The 24690-nt window shown below is 37.2% G+C and overlaps 1 protein-coding gene across 1 annotated transcript in view; it reads left to right on the top strand.

The window, feature by feature from the left end:
* LOC127623875 (spectrin beta chain, non-erythrocytic 1-like) overlaps positions 1-24690 on the top strand; it is a 122602-nt gene that overhangs the window by 27304 nt on the left and 70608 nt on the right. Inside the window, exon 2 of the mRNA XM_052098458.1 lies at positions 22419-22603. Within this exon, the coding sequence (XP_051954418.1) occupies positions 22447-22603 (157 nt within the window). The 5' untranslated portion in view covers positions 22419-22446. The remainder of the gene's footprint in view (positions 1-22418; positions 22604-24690) is intronic.

The following is a 24690-nucleotide window of genomic DNA, read 5'->3' as shown; positions in this document are numbered from 1 at the left end:
TGCACTCTCTTATATGAAAAATCAGGTTGAGGATGATCCCTGCAAGTGAAACATTGAATAGACCTGCTGTCAGTATGCAGAGTAATTAAAAACAAAGAAATTGGTATCTCTCTAAATTAAATAACTTTGTTAACATGCAGGAAAAAGAGTGTTGTGTTCTATCTGTATGAAGATGATCAAACTAGTAATGCTGCACTCCAGAGCCACTGCAAACAGAAATTAACCATTATTTAGAGAATTAACCATTATCTTGTTGCAATACAAAATAATGAGAAATAATGGAACATTTTTACCATTTGACATTGTTTATGTCCTTGTTTTTAAGCCAAATGTCCCCTTTTACTCTGAATATGTTGATGTCCAGAACTCAGAACAGAGTTTTGTGAAGACATTTGCTAAAATGTTAAATTAATATGGCATCTTCAATAAAACAAATACATATTTATCATATTTTTGTAGGCTACATGACAAAAAATCGACAAACACCAAATACTCACAAGTTGAGAAATTGAAACATTTCCATAATTTACTGTCTTTGACTTTGGACATTTAACATTTTCACACTCTTGAATATAGTGTTACTAATCTCTTTATATCATTGCAGTTGGCTTAATTCAATGCTGTGATGTAGTCCTTGAAACTTGTTTAGTTTTTTCCATGTTTTCTAGATGCAAAGAAAATTAATTTATAACATAATCTGGTATCAGGACTACTAGTCCAATCCACAACAGAGATTATAGTGATTCAAGTTTGAAATGACTAACCTCCTGGTGGAGAATCAAATTTGTGGAGGGAGGGAGAAAAGCCATTAACCAAAGTAAAAACAACAAACAACCTACTACAAAAGCCCCAATCATGGGGTATGAAGGTAGACCTGGGAGGAAGGCTGCAGTTCCCCCAGGTCGTCCAGACAAACCTAAGGCCAGATGTGGTCCTGTGGTCTGAGGAGAAGAAGATCATCCTGATCGAACTTACAGTCCCATGGGAAGAAGGGTGTGACCAAGCCTTTGAAAGAAAGAGTGCCAAATACCTGGATATTTTGCAAGAATGTCGTGAGAAAGGATGGCAACAGAAAGAGCCTCTTGTTGGCTATGGAACAGGAGAGAGGAGACTAGCTGGAAGCCAGGAGGAGGAGATGGGCAGTGATTTGGCCACCAACAGGAGGGTGTTGCGGTTCAGTTGTGAAACACCCAATGATCGTTGGACACCGTCTGACGACATCAACTCCTCCTGGCCAAAGCTACATTCACAGAAGGTTAAAGTAGGATAAGCATCTTTTAGATGTAGTCATTCTCGGGCCTGGATGAAATGGATTTGCTGACATAAATTCTTTGTGCTTGCAGAAAAATATGTGTAAGTCTTAAACGACAAGGATTTAGAGCTGTTCGTGCTGCAGCTAAAGTGAGATATGAGATGAGCGGTCAGACTACGCAGCACATGCTGAATTTAGTGGGCAACATGTTGAAAGTACCATAAACCTATTTATCCAAACAGTCTTCTACAATAAAGGCTTTTATGACTCAACATAAATTACTGTACTGAAATACACACTCATCGACTTAAAAAAATACGTCTTGATGCAAGTTACCACACAGTAACAGGCACACAATACTTCCCTTATGTAAACTAGATTTCATGATGGTTTAGTGTATAACTCTTGATAAACATCTCATCCCATGAAAAGTTTGATGTAGTAATCCAGAAATCATTTTATTTTCTGTATAGTCACAGTACAAATGGTACAGATGCGATGAAAACTGCGATGTAGTTGCACGCACACGTGTGAAACGTGATATCTCTCTGTGTGTGTATGTAACTTCATCGGGAGATTTCTTTTAAGGGAATTGAAAAATTAGTTAGGTTTAGGATTAGGTATCTAACCCTAACATAGGAGGACTGATAGATAAGTAGGACCAGATAGAAAAGATCACGTGAACAGCTCTACATTAATGTGTCATGAGTACAGGGTTATTGTTAATAATATGATAATTTGATAATAATAATAAAAAAAATATTAAATGACACTTACCAGCAAGTCCACAGAATTCACAATTCAAAATTAAAATCTTTTTTTAATTTGGTGGCCCACTGGTCATCAAATTTCACTTTTTGGGCTTTCAGCTTCTTCTGTATAACCTTAATCCTGCAGTGTTTGCATGTTTTGGAGGCACTACCAATCTCTTTCTAGCAACCACTGCACTGGTGTGGGGAGCTTATGCAAACAATGGCTCTTAAAAGATCCTTTGGATGAAATAGTGGTAGAGAATGTGGACGAAGTAGTAGTTGATGTAACTGCAAGACAAAAAATTACATTACAATAATCCATTTTTTACATAAAATGTAGTTAATGCATGGTACATATTGTGAAAACACTGTTTTTACTACACATTACTGCGTGGACCTACAGTTACTGTGGTAGAAGCATGGTAAATGCTTTTATTGCTGTGTTTTTACTATACATAACAGCATGGTCCTTCAGTTACTGTTGTAAAAGCATGGTAAATGCTGTGATTACTGTGTTTCTACTACACAACAGCGTGGTCCTACAGTAACTGTGGTAAAAGAATGGTATATGTTGTGATTTAACAATTATTTTGGTAATCGATTCAACTAACGATTATTAGAACGACTATTCGGCGATGATTGCAATGATTAATCATTAGCTCAAACTAATTATTCAGCTTGTGCCCCGACTTAAAAGGTTGTATTAAATATGCTTACTAACAATAAAGTGGACAAAATCATCTTTTAAAAATTCCTCTAAATTACATTCATTGAATTAAAGGGAAAAATACTTTTTATTATGTTTAATTCAGTAAAGAAATTCACTGCAAAAAATCAAGTGCAGAGGGGGGAGAAGCCGCTGAAATGCACCATCAGATCCACTAGAGGTGAATAGAAAGCCGTGGGAATTCAGCTCAGTGAACATCGACCGCTCGGCTCCGAACAGAAAATCTGAATGAGCGGTTCGCACACCAGCTCCTTTATACCCGTATGTTTGGGGGAGTGGCATGCAAATACCACTCACCAATTCCCATTGGCCTTTTATCAAAGATCAGAGGTGTCTCGTCTCCCAAGAGTGACCCACTACATCGACACAACTTCAAGGGATTGACAGATAGGAAACCTGCTCTTTAGCAAATTAAAGTATATATTTGACTTATTTGCCCTGCAAACTAAGGCTTTGGATTTTCTAGACCATTATTTCAGTATGACCAGAGCAACATTTCAGATGCAATGGATGATTGGTCCTCTGATTAGTCCAGTGATGAACGAGTTATTCAGTCACATGACTTTTTATGCACACCTAGTATTCGTAATAAATTCACGAGGAGTTTATTCTGTAAATGTGTTTCCATCATAGTTTGTGCATTTCTTCTTATCGAATAAAAAATTTATCCACCTCAAGCAAGCATATACGTTTTTTTAATGCAGATTTTGGATATTTAATTTTTTTCATCTAGCAACTTTTAAGCAATATCCCAAAATGCGTATAAAAATATGAGGATGGAAAAGCCCAGCTATTGTGTGGATTGTGGAAATGGGGTGTTTACTGATCAGTTTGATTGATCTACATGGATCACTCCTTTGGTCCACTAAAACATAACAGGAACTGCTATGCACTTTCATGTGTGTGTATGATTTTGTCAATTAAAGGCAAGTTAGAAAGTGTTTTTGTGATAAGATTTTCTTAAACCTTACAAATTGTGTGTATGTGATGGTTCTTCTGTCACATACATGCACAGTGTTTTTTGGAGTGTGGGTGGGTGAATAAGGAGACTGGAGGTGTTCCTGCTAGTTGGAGAAAAACAAATAATTGTTTTCTTCTCTTTGGTCCTCCCAGCATACATCCAGACAGCATAGCAAACATTAGCTGTATTCTAATCAAAATAAGTGATTTAGGAGGAGGAGGTGGTAAACGGGGATAAAATAGAGGCCATTGCTGTGGCGGTGGGGTGCCAATATGTAAGGGGAAAACAACAGAGACACACACACAATGCCCAGGAGGCATTTGGTCTCTTATTCAATCTCTTTTATTAAAAGGCTGCATCAAAAACAGATCAGCCAGCTGAGACTCACAGAAAGAAAAATGAGGGTAGGATTATGAAGAAATAATTTTTCCAATGAGCAAAACAGGCCTCTTTGGTGGCCTTCTGTTTTCGTTTATGTTTTACATAGGTGAGTTTGTGAGTGCAGAAATTATGTGACATATTTATTGGAATGTTTTAACATCATTACAAGGTATTATGATTCAACACTATTAATAATTTCATCATCAGGGCTCCAGACTGCAACTTGTGACTTAAATAGGGCTGGGTATCGAGTTTGATGCATTTTAGGCACTGACCGAATTGCCTCTAAACAATTGAGTATCATAAAATGTCTTGTCATTCGGTACCAAATTTCGATACCTAAGGGGTTAATCTCGTCAACGTCAGTGATAAGCATGTATGTAGCATGCTAGATGTGCCCAAATCTAAAAGTGCTGGTGATTTGGCTCTGTTTAGGCATCAAGGAATGGTTTAATACCATCTGTTTAATAGAAATACTAAATCATAATAATGAGCCTTTAAAATATACATTTTTACAAGTGCACACACGAAGCGAGCCGCAGTGACACCGGGAAAAGCGGTAATGATCCTGAATGTGTCTGGGAAAAAACAGAAAGAGACTGTCTGAACATTTCGCTAATTTATAGGTAGAAATGCATATTCGGGTTGAGCAAACAGACGATGATCTCGGGATCAATGATGGTCAGAGTGATCGCCAATAGCTGATGCCTTTGACCATGTCATGACGATATTTGACTCGTTTTCCCATTAATGTATAAAATTATTATTATCATTATTAGACTATTATTATTATCAAATTAATATTACAAATAAATGTGCCTGTAGACACAAAGACATGCATTTGAAGAAACACTCTTTATTATATTATTAAATACAGATGGCAGAAAAGCCGTATATGGGCATATATGACACGCTGATACAGAGGCGTGCAGTCTCGTGGAATCTAAGGATCTCACACTTTGTTTCTGCCTTCCGATTTGTATTTTTTATGAGTGCTGCAAATGATCTCAGACTTCTCAGTTCTGTAAAATAATACAAACTATATAAAATAATACAACATGTATAAAATAATACAAAAACATGTTCACCTCGAAACATGATTTATATTTCAGTGATTATTATCATCATTATAATTATTATTTTACATTTATAATTGTTTTTATGTCTTCATTTGTGTAAGTAATTTTCCACCAGCATGTTTAGATGGATTCTTGGCTGACGGTAAATGGAAAGGTGGTTACTTTTTATATATATATATATCACTTTATTATGTATTAACTTTCTTTTTCATTACGTTTTTTTAAATAAATTATTTAATTTTCAATGCAAAATCAATAAAGCAAGAATATTGTCTAGTCCCTCAGCCCCGAGGTTTCCGATGTAATTGGATATATATCGTGAAGGAGGGAACAAAATTAATTTATTCACACACATGATATTATTTTCCTGGATAACGAAATACCCGACGGGTAGAGAATGCACAGATGAAACTTCTTTGCCAGAGAGATGTTCACAACTGTTGTAAAGCCATCTTTATAAAGTTGAACAACACATTTTAAATGCACTTATTTTTTTCCAGTTTCATTTGAACTTTTAGTTAAAATAAATACAAAATGAAGTTCAAAGTTTTAAAATCAAGGTGTCTTGCTTTATTGTGTAAGCGTAACCCTAACCATGTTTACCGAAAAGTATCCCATAGTAACACCTAGCATCCGACCAGCTTTAATACCGGTGTTTGTCGTTTTCCTGAGTGTTTTTGTTTTCCCAAGTATCGAAAAAAAGTATAATTTAGGAACCGGTATCGAAGTCAAGATATCGTTATCGAAAGTTTTTGAACGATACCCAACCCTAGACTTAAATGGTCACAAATGCAACAAAATGAAGAATTTGTGACAGTAGTAATTTAGTATCTTGTAGCCATTAGCGACAGACAAGAAGACTACATCAGATTTCATCTGGTGCGGAGGTGTTAGTTTATTATGTCTTTAAACTGCATGCCACAGTTTTCTCCACCTCTATTGAGCAGCTTTCTAATGCGCTTTTCTCTGCATGCAACAACGGACATACTGCATGATCAGTGATATCTGATTTGTTATCAAATGTCTCTTGACTCAATCAGTTGAATATATTCACAATTCAGTCTCAAACTCAAGAGTTGTTGATTAGAATCGGTTATTGTTTTTTAATTGGATTTGAATCGGTTGGCAGATGGTCAGCCACAGTGCTAGGACAGCACAGAATGGGTTTGTTCTATATTTCTTCTTAGCCATGATGCTACTAATAGACAGGTGTAGCCAAAACATTGGTCTAGTCTGAATGTCTGTCTTAGCAGTGGATACCCATCTGAATAGATGACCACACAAAGGCCTGAGCGTGTGTGTGTGTGTGTGTGTGTGTGTGTGTGTCTGTCTGTCTCTTGCAGTCTGCAGTCTGGACCCTGAAGGCACACTTTTAGACATAATGAGCGGTCACACTTCCACGCATAGACTTGCCCCTAAAACTTTTATTGATTTCCTTTCTTTCTTTCTTTCTTTCTTTCTTTCTTTCTTTATTTGTCTTCCTGTCTGTAGTAGCAGGAGTCACTCAGCCAATTAGAAATGACAAAGTCTCTTTGTATTGCATATGCCTTTTATGATTTCATGTGTGCACAGAAGGAAGAGAAATTACCTTAAAATTTTTATTGTTTTATGGAACATTTCGCAGATACCTTTTAGTTAAATACACTTAATAATTGTATAAAGTTTTGTTCTCATCACCACATGCATACAGTACTGTACACAAAAATATTAATATTATGGTTGCTCTGATACCAACATTTTGGCTTCGGTACAATACCACTTCAGCAACAAATAAATAGCCTCCGATTACTGATTATATGACACAGAAAATGATGATTAAAAGAACCGAATAAAGTTGCAAATTCTTAATTTTCCATTATAATTTTTCTAGATTCCATGTTTTATGTTTTAAATAAATGTTATCATCAAAACAGTTTTTAAGAACTTTTATTTGAGTTCCTCTTGTTTGGTAGATGAAATGCTCAAATACTCTTGACTTGAGATCTCAATGCAGCAACGGAGGAGTTTGTGTAAGTATGCACAGCTGCTCATACACTTAACGCAATGCATTATATGCATCACGTGCGATCTCTGTTTGTGTATGTGTGTGTGAAGTAAATGACTGAGAGAAAAGAGACCCCTCTCGTTCATTCTGAAGCGTGCAGCGCATACAGAATGTTTATTATTTAATGAAATTACATCCTCCCGCTGTTTAATGATTACACTTGGCCATATCAAGATTTTATTAAATTATAAAATCGTCATGGATTTAATCTCTAAAATTTCAAAATTTTGGTAATAGCACTACACTGTAGTATGGTTCAGAAATTAGCAACTAGATGATATCGTTCCATTTAAAAAAAATTGGTATCACGAATCATGATATTTCGTTAATACCGGTTACGGCTGGGCGATATGGACCAAAAATGGCTGAATGGCGATACACACTATTAGGGATGTAACGATATCGCGCTATCGCGGTGGTAAACGTGTCTCGATATCGTCGTTGTTGGGTTACAATATTAAAAGGACAGGTGTCCGTCAAAAAGCAAGAGGATTAAACACAGTCCCGCGGAACAAATCATTGTTAACTACATAGACCATGATCCTTTGCGCTGCGTCGTCACAACAACCGTTGTTAAGCCAATAGGATCGCACGCTGCACGCTGTCCACACAAGCTCACAGCAAGCCAGCAGGGCCGACAGCGATACTTGTAAGGATGAAAACAACAACCCCGAAGTTGAGATTGTGCCAGCCCCTGCAGCTTTTAAATCAGATGTCTGGAAACATTTTGGTTTCGCCGTGTCAAAAAACGCAAAAGGAGAGAAGGTGGTGGACAGACAATGGACTATTTTGATCTTTCTGATGAAAAACGTGAACATAAGCTAAATGATAGGTCAGTGTTTTTTTAAAAGGCTTTTTGACTGACTATTTTATTTAAGTTTAAGTTATGTTCCTAAATACCAGTTTTAAAAGGCTGCTTTTATTTGCCTTGCGCATAAACCTGACTTAACTTGATCTTTGTTTGCACTTAAAGGGAATTCCCTATTGTTTACAATTGTTCTAGTTGCTTCTTAACTTGAACACTGCACAGAAGAATCAGTTATGCAACCAAATATTACTATACAGAATATTGATGTTCCTGACTACAACTTGCACTTTAAAAGCACTATGTGATCAGCGTTTTATGTTGTCATGATCCATAAATACAACAATAAATTGCCTGTTGACTGGCAAAAGCAGAATAAATGTCAGTATTTTTTCGCTATTATCATCACAAACACTATCGTGAGCTATTTAACAATACCGTGAGCTTTTCCACAATATCGCAATAAATATCGTACCGTGAGGTCAATATCGAAATTGTATCGTACCGTGAGATTTTGATATCGTTACATCCCTACACACTATATATCTCTGTATTTTCTACAACGTGGGCTAAATATTCAGTTGTAAGTCAAAGCCACATGTGAGATGGCAAATGTAGCTTGCAACATGCTTCGTTTTGGGGCAGACGACTTTTCAGGCTGCAAAGGCTTCGTGGCGGGGGTTTCAGCAGCAACACGAAGTTTAACACACTCTTCGTACTGCAGTTTGTTTGCTTCCTAAAAAATCCCATAATGCACTGTAAAAACCAGGGAGTATCGTTCCTCAGTGTCCCAATGTTTAGTGGATCATTACCCTTACCAGTGCCCGAATTCATGTTCACTATACTGATTCATGACATAGGGAGCTGATTGAGACACAGGGTGAGTTTTCTTCAGCAGTGCAGACTGGTGCTGTGTCTCCCATGTTCAGGAGGACTTGTGAGTGAGTGGGGCCGGGTTTGCGGCACAGAAGCCGAGGGAGAATCGGGGCAGGCTTGCGTGGAGAGCGTGAGAGTGTTATTTTGAGTGATTAACACGCCTTTATACCCTTCAGTAATTTTTTTTCTGAAGATACACACTGGAGGAGGAAGGTTAAAAAGATTTGGAGGGAGGGGCCCACATTGTATCTAGAAGGATTGCACCTGAGTCCCTCTCCTCAGGGGAGTTTCTGTCTGTGTGTGTGTGTTTGGGTGAATGCATGCACAGAATACGTTCATAAGGGATAATGTTCACTCCTAGGCAAACACATGGATGACTGACTCACCTTTGTTACCCTAGTACAAGGGACCGTCGCTATGGTCAACTTATGGTTAAGACCCCTTTGTTGCTGTTCATTGTGGTACAGGCAAGAATGTTTTGCAAGCTGATGATAACTGAGAGAACCACATGAATTTTGTCTGAAGAAAGTATATCTGTTATAAATTAGCTGATAATGTTTTTATCAGAATACAGAAAATTAAAGAAAGCTAAATTATTTTAATGATCATCCTAGACATGTAAATTTTTGCACTCTTAAGCTGATTATTCTTCTGTTGGACACAAATCTCTGATACATATGTGACCACACATCAGGCTAGGGCTGCACGATTATGATGAAAATAATTGTATAATAATAATTACATAGTATGCCGATTAATTAGTAGAATTAATCGCAGGTAATGACATGCATAAATATTTGCCCTCAAATAACAATAATTCAATATACAGTATAATGATTAAATAATTATAAATGGTTATATTTAAATAATTAGAAATAATTTATATTTATAAAAAAAATTATAATACTGAAAATTAAAATGCGTTACATTAAGCATTAAAGACTATACAAAAAGTGGCTTTACAATGCAATATATTGTTTATTTCCATATTATTGAACATAAGCCTATCATTGGCCACAGTAGTCCATTTTGCAATTATATTCGTCAATCAGTCTGAGATTTATTACGAGGGCTTTTCTAAGGACCCGTCAGTGAACACCTTCGTCAGATGGATGCTTTTGGAGTGTCTCAGTTGCATTGCATCATAACATACAATTTTCTGGTTGTTGTTTCAAGTTAAATTAAGTTTAAAACGTAGAAAAAGATGTCTTGAGATCACTGCCTTCAGATTAGCACTCCATCAAACATCTTGTGCTGTCGGTAGTGTGGTTTTCCAATGAGCTAGTTTGTTCTCTGGCTGTTTGAGCTGCGCGATGCATATACAGCGAGTTTCGCTTACTGCCACCTGGAGTAAACAAGTGGTGCTCCATGCTTGAATTGCTTATATGAAAAGAATATTCCTTATTACAGTCCGGGGACATGATTAATTGTGTTAATTTTTTACTGCGTTATTTTTTATATAATAATTCAGATTTAATTAACGTGTTAAATTGACAGCCCTAAATAACTGACAATAACTTGACATTGTAATTGTGATTATTCACAATTATTCACGAAATCGCAACTGCGCAGACTCAAGTTCCAAGATGTCAGCGCCATATTGGGACACTGGCGGCTTCAGTTCTCACCAATGGAAAAGAGCGAAGGGGCGTCGTCCATCTTTTTTTACAGTCTATGGGGGTAACGGTATGATAACCGTCAAAATTGCCACGGTATTATGGTTTCACGATATTAGGTGTATTGATAATATTAAAAGCTGTTCAATATTTGGTTATAAAATTGGCTGTTTCTGATAAAACACAGATAAATATTTCAAATCTTGAAACTTTATTTTGGATTTCTTCAACTTTAATCCTTTAACTTTTGAACATAATCTTGAACATCAGGACACTCTCTTAATCCGACAAGGTACAGTAGTCAGATGATTAACTATTGTTATATTATTATTTATTAAATTGAATTGTAATTAATATTGCCCAGGTTAACACTTTAAACTTGCATTTGCATGCATTCAGTAATTTGTTGCATTTGTGATTTAGTTCAATTCTACAATACCTACTGAAAATATATTATTCATGTGCAGTTATTTTTTTGGCATGTTGTCCAATACTGACAATTTCTGCCACAGTTTCACGGTCAATTTCTTGCATTCATATTGTCAATGTCAATTTCCTGAACACCAAAAGCCATGTATTTTGTAAATGTTTAACAAATAAAACATATTATTATTATTATCAAACACATTGGCCTGCTAAAACGAGGTTTTAAATCCGTTTGCAGCATTTGTGAATGTGACAAAGCATAAACATAACTTTAGCCTAACTAGTCATTACAAATCATGTAAAACTATTTTGAATCTTGTGTTTTTATGAAACAGCTATCATTTATTATCCCATGTACTGTATTTCCACATACATTCATCTTCGCAAATTCAGTGGGATTGTGCTCACGGAGTTTGTGCTTATGGTTTAAAGTTTTCCCGCCTGAGCTGATAATTTTTGCAGCAAACTTTACAGACTGGGTAGCCATCAACATTGATGGTGCTTCGTGGGTCTTTTGCAAGTAATCCCAGACAGAGGAAATAAAGGTTCAGGCTCATCCGGACATGTCTGTATATGTTGCTCTCATGCTAGACTTCTGATGTGCTCGTGAACACCTGTATGTCACCTTTAAAATTGAGTGATAGTCAAATGCAATATGAGGACGGCGCAATTTAAAGATTTATTTTATCTAGCCAAGTTTATATGATGCTGTGTAAATGTTGCAGATTCTGTCTGAAGTAAACGAATTAGGTTCTGAAAAAAATGTCTTTATCTTCATGCAATACCGTCAATGAGAAGATTTCAACGGTATAATAACCATCCAATTTTAAAACGATGTATATAGTGAAACCTTGAAACCGTTACACCCCTACTGCCTACATGGCAGGAAAATTGCAATGTACATTTTTTTTAACTAGGTAGATGGTGAGGCATTTTGACTCTCTAGGCAGTCCCCGCTTTACATTAGCTGCACAGTGCACATTGTGTGTGTCCCGCACATCTGATTGGCCAGGTGTTACGACCGCACCATTTACACAAATAAGAGCAGGGGGGTGGGGATCGGAAACAGATGACATGGTGAAATGTGTTTTAATGATAACAATTAATGTATTTATCATGCAAATACATATACATTCTATTTTTGGTGATATAAGTCAGTAAGTAAATTGTTGTACTTGATCCCATTAAGGGTCAACCACAGACCTTTGCATCACCAGCCTGTGTGTGAGTTTGTGTCAACAGAGAAGCGGCATTCACAGACGCGCTGGAGCTGCTCATGCATTTTATATATTTATTTATAAAACGCATCCTTTTGTGATTCACGGAGCTATTGCATGTCATCAAGTGGCTTTGAATAAAATGCACGAGTCAAATGAACTACTTTTAATTGTGTTTTTATGTTTTGTTTTTATGTCATTTTTCTTGACCGCAACTAACATGACTAACAGTATCGGATTTGGATCGGGCTCGTCGGACCAATACCCAATCCACCTAAAAGCTTCAATATCACATCCGATACCGATCCAGGTATCGGATTATTGCATCCCTATTTTGAATGGGAAAACCTTGTCTCTCTTGATGTCTCCACTCAGACAGGGGTGCCCAGAGTTTTGGAAAAGATAGATGGCAGATTATTTTTGTTCAAATAAGATATTATTGTGTTATATACACAGTGTTGGCATTGGTTGATCATGGATACCCTGAGATCTGCCTTTGAGACTAAAATGAAAAGAAAATAAATAAAAAAATGATTTGGATAATTTCATGTTCTTTGCTTTTTCAATTCACTGAAGTCGTGCTCTTAAAACCAGTTCTCCTGATTTTATGCTATTTTATTATTTTTATTTAACTTTTTTTCTCAATGTGTGGATTACTTTTTATTTAAAAAAAAATTATGTATCTTGTATTTTCTTTAAAATGTATGCACTTTGAATTGCCATGAAATGTGCTTGCCTAAAAGTCCAATCAATGATGTTTTTAAACCCTTTCATTTGGAGCACGTTGATATGTAGCATCAGTCACTGGCATTATGCTTTGACTGATTCAAAATGCTAATTATATGAACAGGCCTGATGTATTGCTAATGTGTGACAAGACATGTGTGTACCAGTGCTAATGTGTTACAGAAGACGTGTATACCGGTGCAAATGTGTGACAGAAGACACGTGTGTGTGTGTGTGTGTGTGTGTGTAAATGTGTTCACGCCAGAAGAAGTGTGTTGCGTCAGTAACTGGGTGCTCGTAAAGTGTGTGGGTGTAATCTAGGATAACCACACTATGTTCAGTCTCTATTTTCAGCACTTCCTACTAATCTACACACTAATGGGATTGGAAACCGCCTTCCTTCTCTCTTTGGGTTGAAATTCTTTCAAAGTATGGTTTTATCTCTCTATCTCTCTGTCTCTCTCTCTCTGTCTCTCTCTTTCTCTCTCTGTCTCTCATGTGCAATAATTAGCACACACGTTGATGCGGCTACCCTTATGAGGACTCTCCGTAGACATACTGATTTTGATACTCTACGAACTATAGATTCTATCCACTAAACCTAACCTCACAAAAAACGTTTCCGTCCCCCAGACTCTGAATTAACAGGGAGTAATACACTGATGCCTCATGACTTTTTCCAAAAGCAGTAATCACCACTTCCAGAGTATCTGCCGCTTTAGGAGGATGTATGCTACTACCAAAACCAATACAGAGCAGGTGGAGCCGCTGTGAATACCAAAATAAATGAGAGCTGGGAATCCCAAGATGTTGAACCATATTTTCAAAGGATCTCAACACTCCACTCTCATATAGGTCACAGAGCATATTAACCTCCATCACAATCCACTCTGACCAACAGAAAGGGGACATATTAATACATAATTACGGTTTCAGCCATATGCTCGAGGCAACATTTAAATAAATGTCCTAATTAAACACTCTGGACACTTTTGTCCATACTGCGTGCAAATGTGAGATAACTGGGTGTAACTTCTCCGGTTAGTTTTATGGAAAGAACTTCCTGTTCAATACTAAACCAGGGAGGGGCTTTCTCAGGTGGAAGTTACAAATAAGCCAAATGACTGAGAACGAATGCATAATAAGAAAACTAAATCTTGGGTAGGCCTAGCCAACTTTGTCAATCGGCCTATGTAATTTATTGAAATGTAATCTGAGATGCTTACCATTCCAAATGAAGCACTTCGCTATGCTATCAAATTGCTTGAAATAAGGGGGACATCTGCAGGGCGAGATTGTAGCAGGTAGTTGAATTTTGGAATACAATTCATTTTAATAACATTAACCTTCCCAATCATAGATAAATGTAATGATGCCCACCTGCCCACATCGATTGAAAACCGTTTTATTAAGGGATCAAAATCAAAATGCACTCTTAACTAAATCAGACAAATTTGCTGGGAATAAAATGCCCAAATACTCAATGCCCTGTTTGGGCCACTGGAGGGCTCCTGGCAGAAAAGCCGTTATAGGGCAGTATGCTGTCAGAGCCAAAGCTTAGCATCTAGACCAATTGACTCTGTATCCTGAGAACTTAGAAAATACATAATTCTGTGGAGGCAAGGCATAGATCTAGTGGGGTCGGAGACGAATAATAAAATATCATCTGCTTAAAGCAAAAGCTTATGCGCCATGACTCCCGCCACCACCCCTGGAAAATCATCTAGTAAAATAATCAGAAAATAATCAATTTGTTTGTACTGCTGCTACCGGGTGTCATCCATCCAATAAAAGTATTCCCGAACCCGTATATTTCCAAAATCTTAAAAAGATAATCCCATTCTACTATATCAAGTGCCTTTTCTGCGTCAAGTAAGATGGCAGTGACCGGAGTCTGATCATTCACTACTGCCAACATAATATTGCTGAAACGCCTAATTTTATCTGAAAAGCTGCGGCCCTGAATAAACCCAACCTAATCTATATGTATAAGAGATGTCATAACTTAATCGGTTAGCCAAAATGTTAAAAAGGATCTTCGTCCTTTTTAAGAATCAGTCTGATCCGGGCTTGTGTCATGATTGGCGGAAGCTTTCCATTCTTTAATGATTCTGAATAAACTTCTAAACAAAATTGGAGCCAGTTCTGTTGCATAAGATCTAAAACAATTCAGCTGCAAAGACATCTGGCTGTAGCCAAGGCCTTAATTACCTCGCCAAGGTTATCTCAGAATCAAGAGAATTTTTTGCTCATTCATCAGTTTAGGGAGTTCTAATAGTTCCAAAAAGTTTCTAATATCCTCATCAGTAGACAAAGGTCTACGTGGAACTATAGAAATCAAGATAGAATTCTTTAAAAGCTGTATTAAAGGTGACATTTGATTCATTTATGGACCTTCGTTTGGTTTTGGGGATCAAAACTAACACTGAATTGGCATTCTGATTGGACAGGTAAGCTTACATCACTGCAAAGCATGTGAAATATAGTGCCATAAGGATTGATCTGTGTAATTTTAGCTAACTTGATCTTGCCTGCTAACAAATTGCAAACTTCCTTGCTTCGTAACTTTCAAATAATTTAAACGATCTTCTCTTTATACAAAAAGTCAGGTATGCTGATTCACAGTAACTGACATAATGTTAATCTGTAATTATTCAGCAAGGTAAACTACAATAATACATGAGGCGAATGCTAGACAATGTTCAAGATAAAAGACCCATTCATTAGTGTAATGTAACTTGGTTATACAGAAAATATCTACATTCTATTATTATAAAGCAATAGCGCATCGATATACCAAAATGACAGTTGTGATGGGATCACATCAATACTGAACTGTGTCAACATATTTATAATGTACATAATATTTTATAAACAGCTATGGTCATCATCCTCCAAATTTAGCTAACAGCTACTGAGGAAGCTGGCTAGCTAGCTAACACCAACATAGGCTATCATATAAATGCAGTCAATGTATCATGCAAAGAAAAGTGATTACTTCAAACTACAGTCTCGCATAGTCAGACATATATCCACACTTTGTTTTAGCGCTGTTCCATCACTGGAGATTGAAATATATTATACAGTCTCAAATTTTGTAAAACAGAATTACACAACAGAAGATAATCTATAAATAAAACTCTAGCCAATAGGTGGAATAAACACAAAGAACTGTCCCGAAAGTGTGTTCCTCCACAAAACAAACTCCAGCCTTTAGCGGAACCTGCACACAAAATAAATAAATACAAATAAAAAAAGGCCATTACGTTTTCTTGGACAGTCAAACGAATGTTCAGTGAGCCGGCCCATTCAACTGCTACATGAGTGCAACAAATGACCTAATCACTCCAATGTCCTGAAGAAATACTCCACAAAACAAACTCCAACCAATAGGAGGCATAAGCACAGTGAACGTGCAGATTCATCCACAACAGTGTCCCAAAGGAGTGCTGCTACACAAAACAAACTCCAGCCACTAGGCGGAACCAGCACAAAAGGCTTCCTCGGACGATCAAGTGGATGTTCAGTGAGTCAGTTCACTTGGCTGCACCGTGAGAACCACAAAATAACTTCAGTACACTGATAAGCTTGAGCACGTATGTGTCTTTTAATGTCTCCAGAGCCCGAGGATATTGAATTCTTTGACATATTGTCTTCCTAGAACAGTTATGGATCAGGGTGTATCGAATCTCACCTAAACTCACCTCATCAAAACTAGTAAAGTGTACAGTCACCGTTTACACGTCCGAACCTCGCAGTGGCCTCATGGGAGTCCGTAAGGCCACCTTTTATGAAATATTGAAATAAAAAACTGTTTATTATAAAAGTTTAAAATGTTAAATCTGTAAAGTGTCATTTAAATTAATTTAACTAATTATAAAATGTCCTACTAACGTTTGTCTCAGCCTCAGTATTACAAGTTCGCAATATTTTGAGCAGCATATCTATGTTTTTTTTTTTTAAATACACTGTTCAAGTCTGGGCTCTGGCTGGGCCACTCAAGGACATTCACTGAGTTGTCCCATAGCCACTCCTTTGTTATCTTGGCTGTGTGCTTAGGGTCGTTGTCCTGTTGGAAGATGAACCTTCACCGCATTCTGAGGTCCAGAGCGCTCTGGAGCATGTTTTCATCAAGGATGTCTCTGTACATTGCTGCATTCATCTTTTCCTCAATCTTGACTGGTCTCCCAGTTCCTGCCGCTGAAAAACATCCACATAGCATGATGCTGCCACCACCATGCTACACTGTAGAGATGGTATTGGCCAGGTGATGAGCACTGCCTTGTTTCCTCCAGACATGATGCTTGCCATTCAGGCCAAAGAGTTGAATCTTTGTTTCATCAGACCAGAGAATTTTGTTTCTCATGGTCTGAGAGTCCTTCAGGTGCCTTTTGGCTAACCCCAGGTGGGCTGTCATGTTACTTTTACTGAGGAGTGGCTTCTGTCTGGCCACTCTACCATACAGGCCTGATTGGCGGAGTGCTGCAGAGATGGTTGTTTTTCTGGAAGGTTCTCCTCTCTCCACAGAGAAACGCTGGAGCTCTGTCAGAGTGACCATCGGGTTCTTGATCACCTCCCTGACTAAGGCCCTTCTCCCCCGATTACTCAGTTTGACTGGGCGGCCAGCTCTAGGAAGAGTCCTGGTGGTTCCAAAATTCCATTTACGGATGATGGAGGCCACTGTGCTCATTGGGACCTTCAATGCTGCAGAAATTGTTCTGTACCCTTCCCCAGATCTGTGCCTCGATACAATCCTGTCTCTGAGGTCTACAGACAATTCCTTGGACTTCATGGCTTGGTTTGTGCTCTGACATGCACTGTTAACTGTGGGACCTTATATAGACAGGTGTGTGCCTTTCCAAATCATGTCCAATCAACTGAATTTACCACAGGTGGACTCCAATCAAGTTGTAGAATCATCTCAAGGATAATCAGTGGAAACAGGATGCACCTGAGCTCAATTTTGAGTGTCAAGGCAAAGGCTGTGAATACTTCTGTACATGTGTTTTTGTTTTTTTCCAATTTTTATTTTTAAGAAGTTTGCAATGATTTCAAACAAACTATTTTCACGTTGTCATTATGGGGTATTGTTTGTAGAATTTGGAGGAAAATAATTAATTTAATCCATTTTGGAATAAGGCTGTAACATAACAAAATGTGGAAAAAGTGAAACGCTGTGAATACTTTTCGGATGCACTGTAACAGCTAACATTGTGTGTTAAAAGCTTTAACAGAAGACATAAAAAACAATAAATATAGCTTCATTCATTCACAAGCTTTGAGTAGGCTAGCAGTAGTTTATATACTTTATATATGCCTCTGGTTTATTGTCCCCAGCTTAATTCTTTAATGGAACAGCTTTAACTTGCCAGAGCACAAACAGTCTATCTACATGGGTCTGATGAACCTTCAGGCTGGGGCTGCAGCTGCCTGAACCCTTTACTGCTTCTTCATCCTTTTTCTTATCTGACGAATTGTGTGGCATGTGTTTTAATATAAAACTGTAGAATATACATATTAAATCATCTAATTTCTTCAATACACTCCGCTTTCAGTCTCTCACACTGAAATACGAAAGAGCGATACGTGCGGCAGTGTCCCTTTCGTTTTTTGGAATAGCATACTTGCATACTACTTTTACTGTTTCTGCAATATATAGATATGGCCAGCTAGTAAAAGTAGTATGGTTGTATGCTATTGCGAACACAGCCACGGAGTCTGCACGCTGGCAACTTTCTGCCTCTATTAAAATGTATTTACGATGCCACAGCTCCTAGCAACAATAGGAAAAATATTAGACAAACAGATGGAGACGACGGAGAACGAGTTCGGGGCTAGAGAATGCTAAAGGCAACCATTATGAGCACCTGGGGTTCCTTTATTTGTGTCCTTGGAAGACCGTCTTTATCATCTAGAGTCCAGTCCCTCACCCTTCCTGATTTCCTCATGACTAATGGAGCTGTCGGCGAAATGCTGTCAGAGTGAGGCGAGTGGATTAAAGTTAGACCCTGCTGAGAGAGACAGGACACACTGATACATATACTACCAAGCTCTATCACATATATTTAAATACACACTTGTATGGCTACACTGACATAGGCCACCACAGATATCTCCATTTAAGTATTCAAATAGTCACACAAACAGAGAGATTTCACAGACCTCAAGGGCACAATTTGCTCCCTTAACATTAAAGGATAAGTGTCTGATTTGGAACATTTTATATTATCATGTATACTAAGTCTGAGAGGTGATTAAAAAGAATGTAGTGTTTAACATTGTATTAATGGTTAAAACATGTTATAAATTGGAACAAAACTGATTATATGCAACTGCTATGCATGCTGTATATATTTGTGTTATGTACATTTGTTAAAAATCACTGCTTAATGCACTCCATAAAGACAAATGTTTTCAATTGGAATAATACTGATTGTATCTTATTGCCAAGTATATTTACTTGTTATACATTTGCAAAATCTTGTTATGAATCAAACGTGACATTTAAATATAAACACATCTTCAGTCTGACCCATTATGAGATCTTGCATGCCTGCAGTGAGAATCCTCTCACTTCAGAATCACTTCTGGAGAACACCAGGCTTATGTGCATCTCAAGTTTCTTTGTGAACTAAAAGATGTGGAAAATTGCAGTTTAGCTTTTTACTTTGCTCTCTGTATTTGTTTGTTTTTAATTTTTTTTTTATATATATAATTGGAAACTAATTCCATTTGCTGTCTTTTTTTAAATGAAAAAGCAGCTAGAATGAACACGTTTATTGACCATTTGACTTGATGGTCTATTGAGTTACAGCGCAAAATAAACACTGATATGAGATGGCCAAATTTTTTCCAATTTGTCAGGGACTCATTGGCCGGCACCAAATTTCATAGCGGAAACTCTGAGATCAGAATGAATAAAATATATTTATAATCAACATTGTTAAATAGATTCTCCCACATCTTTGCATGAATACATTCACGGTGCATTGCAGTGCAGTCACAGTGCATTTTGGGATTGCCTTTATGGTGTCTTAACCTTTGCAACAGCCCTCGTGTTGGGGATGTTGCCTTAAAATTTTGCCTGTGTTGGCAACTCATTTTTTTTTTAAGATTACGGAGTCTCTTAAAGTTGCATTGATGTTAAGAACTTATACTGGCACTAACCCAAGATATTTTGTAGTGAGAAAATCTTCTTTTCTCTTTCCTTTATAATAATTATGCATCACATGTTACATGTGCAAACACACACACACACACACACACAATTAAACAATTAAACAAACAAACAAACAAACACGTTGTGCACATTCAATTTAGACCAGTTGAAGAGAATTGATCTTAAAGGCAATCAGTCCCTCTTTGAACATCAACCTGTGTGTTTTTGTTTCTGTTCCCTTAAACAAAATCTAGGCTTTAGAAATATACTGCTGATTAGGACAGACTGGCTAGACTCTGGTTGTGAGTGAGGGTTTAATGATGGTCCCCATGAACTGATGTATCTATCTATCTCTGCTATCATGCTATCACTGTACACTCATTGAGTCCTTGAGAGATTTTTGTTTTGGTTCTGGGGGGTGGTAATGCTCAGAGCACTGAAATATTTATGGGATAAACTTTCTTCTACAGGCAATTCTGTTTTTTACTTCTGGAATCTGAAGATTCTCAGAAGTGCTCATTATGGGTGGGATTAGCACCAGGGATTGTGCAGTTTTAGGAAGGGACTAATGGATTTAGTTTAGCCTAATTTGTATTTTAGTTTAGACTTGAATTTATTGTAGTTAACACATGCAGATGTATTCAAAAAGTTTTGCATTTGCTGATATTTCTTTAGTGCTTTTTCCCTTGATAAAAAAAAAACTTATGTTTTTAATCTGCTGGAAGTTATAAAACCGTTAAGTCACTCGACTCAAACTGTATTCAGATACACTCTTTTGATCGAAAATTATGAAAAGCAGTGAAAAAATTTACTTATTTGTTTTATGCTTCTTTCAAAAACTCACCCTGGTGTAGGGCTGGGTGGTATGACATATATATATATATATATATATATATATATATATATATATATATATATATATATATACAGTGGGCACGGAAAGTATTCAGACCCCCTTACATTTTTCACTCTTTGTTATATTGCAGCCATTTGCTAAAATCATTTAAGTTCATTTTTTTCCTCATTATTGTACACACAGCACCCCATATTGACAGAAAAACACAGAATTGTTGACATTTTTGCACATTTATTAAAAAAGAAAAACTGAAATATCACATGGTCCTAAGTATTCAGACCCTTTGCTGTGACACTCGTGATATTTAACTCAGGTGCTGTCCATTTCTTCTGATCATCCTTGAGATGGTTCTACACCTTCAATTGAGTCCAGCTGTGTTTGATTATACTGATTGGATTTGATTAGGAAAGCCACACACCTGTCTATATAAGACCTTACAGCTCACAGTGCATGTCAGAGCAAATGAGAATCATGAGGTCAAAGGAACTGCCTGAAGAGCTCAGAGACAGAATTGTGGCAAGGCACAGATCTGGCCAAGGTTACAAAAAAAATTCCTGCTGCCCTTAAGGTTCATAAGAGCACAGTGGCCTCCATAATCCTTAAATGGAAGACGTTTGGGACGACCAGAACCCTTCCTAGAGCTGGCCGTCCGGCCAATCTGAGCTATCGGGGGAGAAGAGCCTTGGTGAGAGAGGTAAAGAAGAACCCAAAGATCACTGTGGCTGAGCTCCAGAGATGCAGTCGGGAGATGGGAGAAAGTTGTAGTAAGTCAACCATCACTGCAGCCATCCACCAGTCGGGGCTTTATGGCAGAGTGGCCTGACGGAAGCCTCTCCTCAGTGCAAGACACATGAAAGCCCGCATGGAGGACTCCAAGATGGTGATAAATAAGATTCTCTGGTCTGATGAGACCAAGATAGAACTTTTTGGCCTTAATTCTAAGCGGTATGTGTGGAGAAAACCAGGCACTGCTCATCACCTGTCCAATACAGTTTTAACAGTGAAGCATGGTGGTGGCAGCATCATGCTGTGGGGGTGTTTTTCAGCTGCAGGGACAGGACGACTGGTTGCAATCGAGGGAAAGATGAATGCGGCCAAGTACAGGGATATCCAAATGTATGAATTGGCAAATATGAAAACACATTCATAATCAACAAACTTAAGATGTAGTGACAACGCAGCACTGGCCCAATTGGGTAAGCGACTGTTCTGTCAACTGGCCAAAAACTCTTTCAAAATGACACCGGGCCAGAACAAACTTCTTTCACGTTGTCATTATTGGGTATTGTTTGTAGAATTTTTAGGAAAATAATGAATTTAATCCATTTTGGAATAAGGCTGTAACATAACAAATTGTGGAAAAATTGGAGTGGTGTGAATACTTTCCAGATGCACTGTTCTGTAAGTCATGGATACTTTGGTGCTGGCTTAGGTGTAGCAAAGGTGATGTGGATAAGATCTGATTCATTGAGACCTCTAATAAAGAATAATATAGTGAGTCCATTTATCATTGTCTTACTCTGTACTTCTCTGATTTTCAGGGCAGCTGTAGAGTTTCCAGCGGCAACCATGAGCACACTCTCACCGACAGATTTCGACAGTGTTGAGATCCAGCAGCAATACAACGACATCAACAACCGCTGGGACATTACCACAGAAACGGAGTGGGATAATGAGAACAGTTCCGCACGCCTGTTTGAGCGTTCCCGCATCAAAGCTCTTGCAGGTCAGATTAATGCACTTTTGCCTCTGTCTGTGCATTGCATTATGCCTGGGTGTGAGAGTGGGGGATCGGTCTTTGCACCCATGTGCTTTCTGTGTGCTACAAGTATCTGTGTGCATATTCAGGATATCTAACTTATCAGCTAGTCAAGGTATCAACAGGATGCATTGTGTGATTATGTCCTGTAGGGGGAGGCAAAAAGCTGCACATGAATAAAAATGACACAACCCACATAAACTCACACAACCCACATAAACTCAAACACAGTGCACTGAGAGAAAGAGAACTCCATGTTAAAATAAAGTGACCAGCCTGCAACAAACAGATTAGTCCAAGTGCAAATTAAGATTTATTAATTCGAAAAAAATATTTAACATTTAAATAATAAAAAAAAACATTTCTGGAAGGGTTAGGGTAAGGAAAATATTGTTAGATCAATATGAAAAAATAGATGTCAATAAAATGTCCATTTAATGATAATAATACAAACTTTGTGTGCAATATGTTTTAACATTATTGACAAAGCATACCATAACATGGACGTCAATGCATAACACATCAGTGTGTGTGTGTGTGTGTGTGTGTGTGTGTGCGCACGTTGTGTGAATAAGAGAGAAGATGTTCAAGTGCAGTAAGATAACATCTTCTCTTAACAAGCAGAGACTTGATATCACATTCTTCTAAAGCTGTTATTCCTGCTGTTATGCGCTCTCTCTCTCATCTCACCCCCCAGAGCATTTTCTTATGACGTATCTATATGCAGGGTTGGGACTGTTACTTTTGAAATGTATTCCACTACAGATTACAGAATACATGCTGTAAAATGTAATTTGTAACGTATTCCGTTAGATTACTCAAGGTCAGTAACATATTCTAAATACTGTGTATCACTTTTTCAGCACTGGTAGATATTTTCACTTGTTTTGACTATAACATTTCTGTCAGTACAGTTAAATACAAAATACACGTTAAAAATACATTCTCTGAAAAGAATGTACTCATCTTATGAATCAAATGTATCTTATTTGAAGGATTTTAAGATATTTTTATAGGAAAACAATAACAAAAGTATTATCAAGAATACGATTTTTGCCCTAATATCAAAGGTCTTATAAGTAAAAAATACATTATGATCCAACGTGAATTTTCTTGATAAAAAATATGTTCGTGCTTGGTAACGTGCATGTAAAATGGCAAGAAATAGCATTTTAGCTTAGTGTTAAGCTGACAGAGGTTTATATCACAAGGTTTATTTCTATTTCTTCTGCTCCAAACTTACTTCAAACGTACTTCTCTGTCTGCTCGTATGAATGTAACACATCATAAGAACGTTTTTCACCACTGTTCAAATCATTTGTATGTATAAATGTTTTCCATCTGAAAGGACTAAATATTAAATTAAACAAATTACAATAAAATGCAAAGTAATCTCAATCAGAATACTTTTTGAATGTAACTATTCTAATTATCAGTGATTTAAATTGTAACTAGTGCAATACAGTTACTAATATTTTGTATTTTAAATACGTAATCTTGTTGCATGTATTTTGTTACTCCCCAATACTGTCTATATGTCTAGCTGTATCTCTTGATTTCTCTCTGTCGTCATTGGACATGTTAAAGCCAGTGATAATCTTTTGTATCTTTTGTGATGAATTAGGCATTTGGCTCACTTATAAATTACATGTTGTCTAATGAATGTTAGAATGAAAGATTAGAGACAGCTTTCAGAATGTGTCCAATGGGGTAGCATACACTACAATACTACAAACATTTCCACCCATCTGTGTGACCATCAACATTCTGTGACAGTCAGTAGAATAAGAAAACAACACAAACTCACTTCTCCATTATACATAGAGAGCTTGTCAGTCCCGGCTCAAAAACATCACTGTTAATATGATGATAATTTTATGACACTCATTTTAATTTTTATTGTAGAAAATGTAGTAAACCCCAAGGGGATATATGGCGAAGTTCTCAAAGGTAGAAATTATATGGTAACAACAATAAGGTTCCATTTGTTAGCATTAATTAATGCATTAGGTATCATGAACTAACAATGAACAATATATTTGTTACACAATTGA

Source organism: Xyrauchen texanus, chromosome 3 (assembly GCF_025860055.1).
Source record: "Xyrauchen texanus isolate HMW12.3.18 chromosome 3, RBS_HiC_50CHRs, whole genome shotgun sequence".
Lineage (NCBI taxonomy): Eukaryota > Metazoa > Chordata > Actinopteri > Cypriniformes > Catostomidae > Xyrauchen > Xyrauchen texanus.
This window is presented reverse-complemented; position numbering and strand designations above follow the sequence as displayed.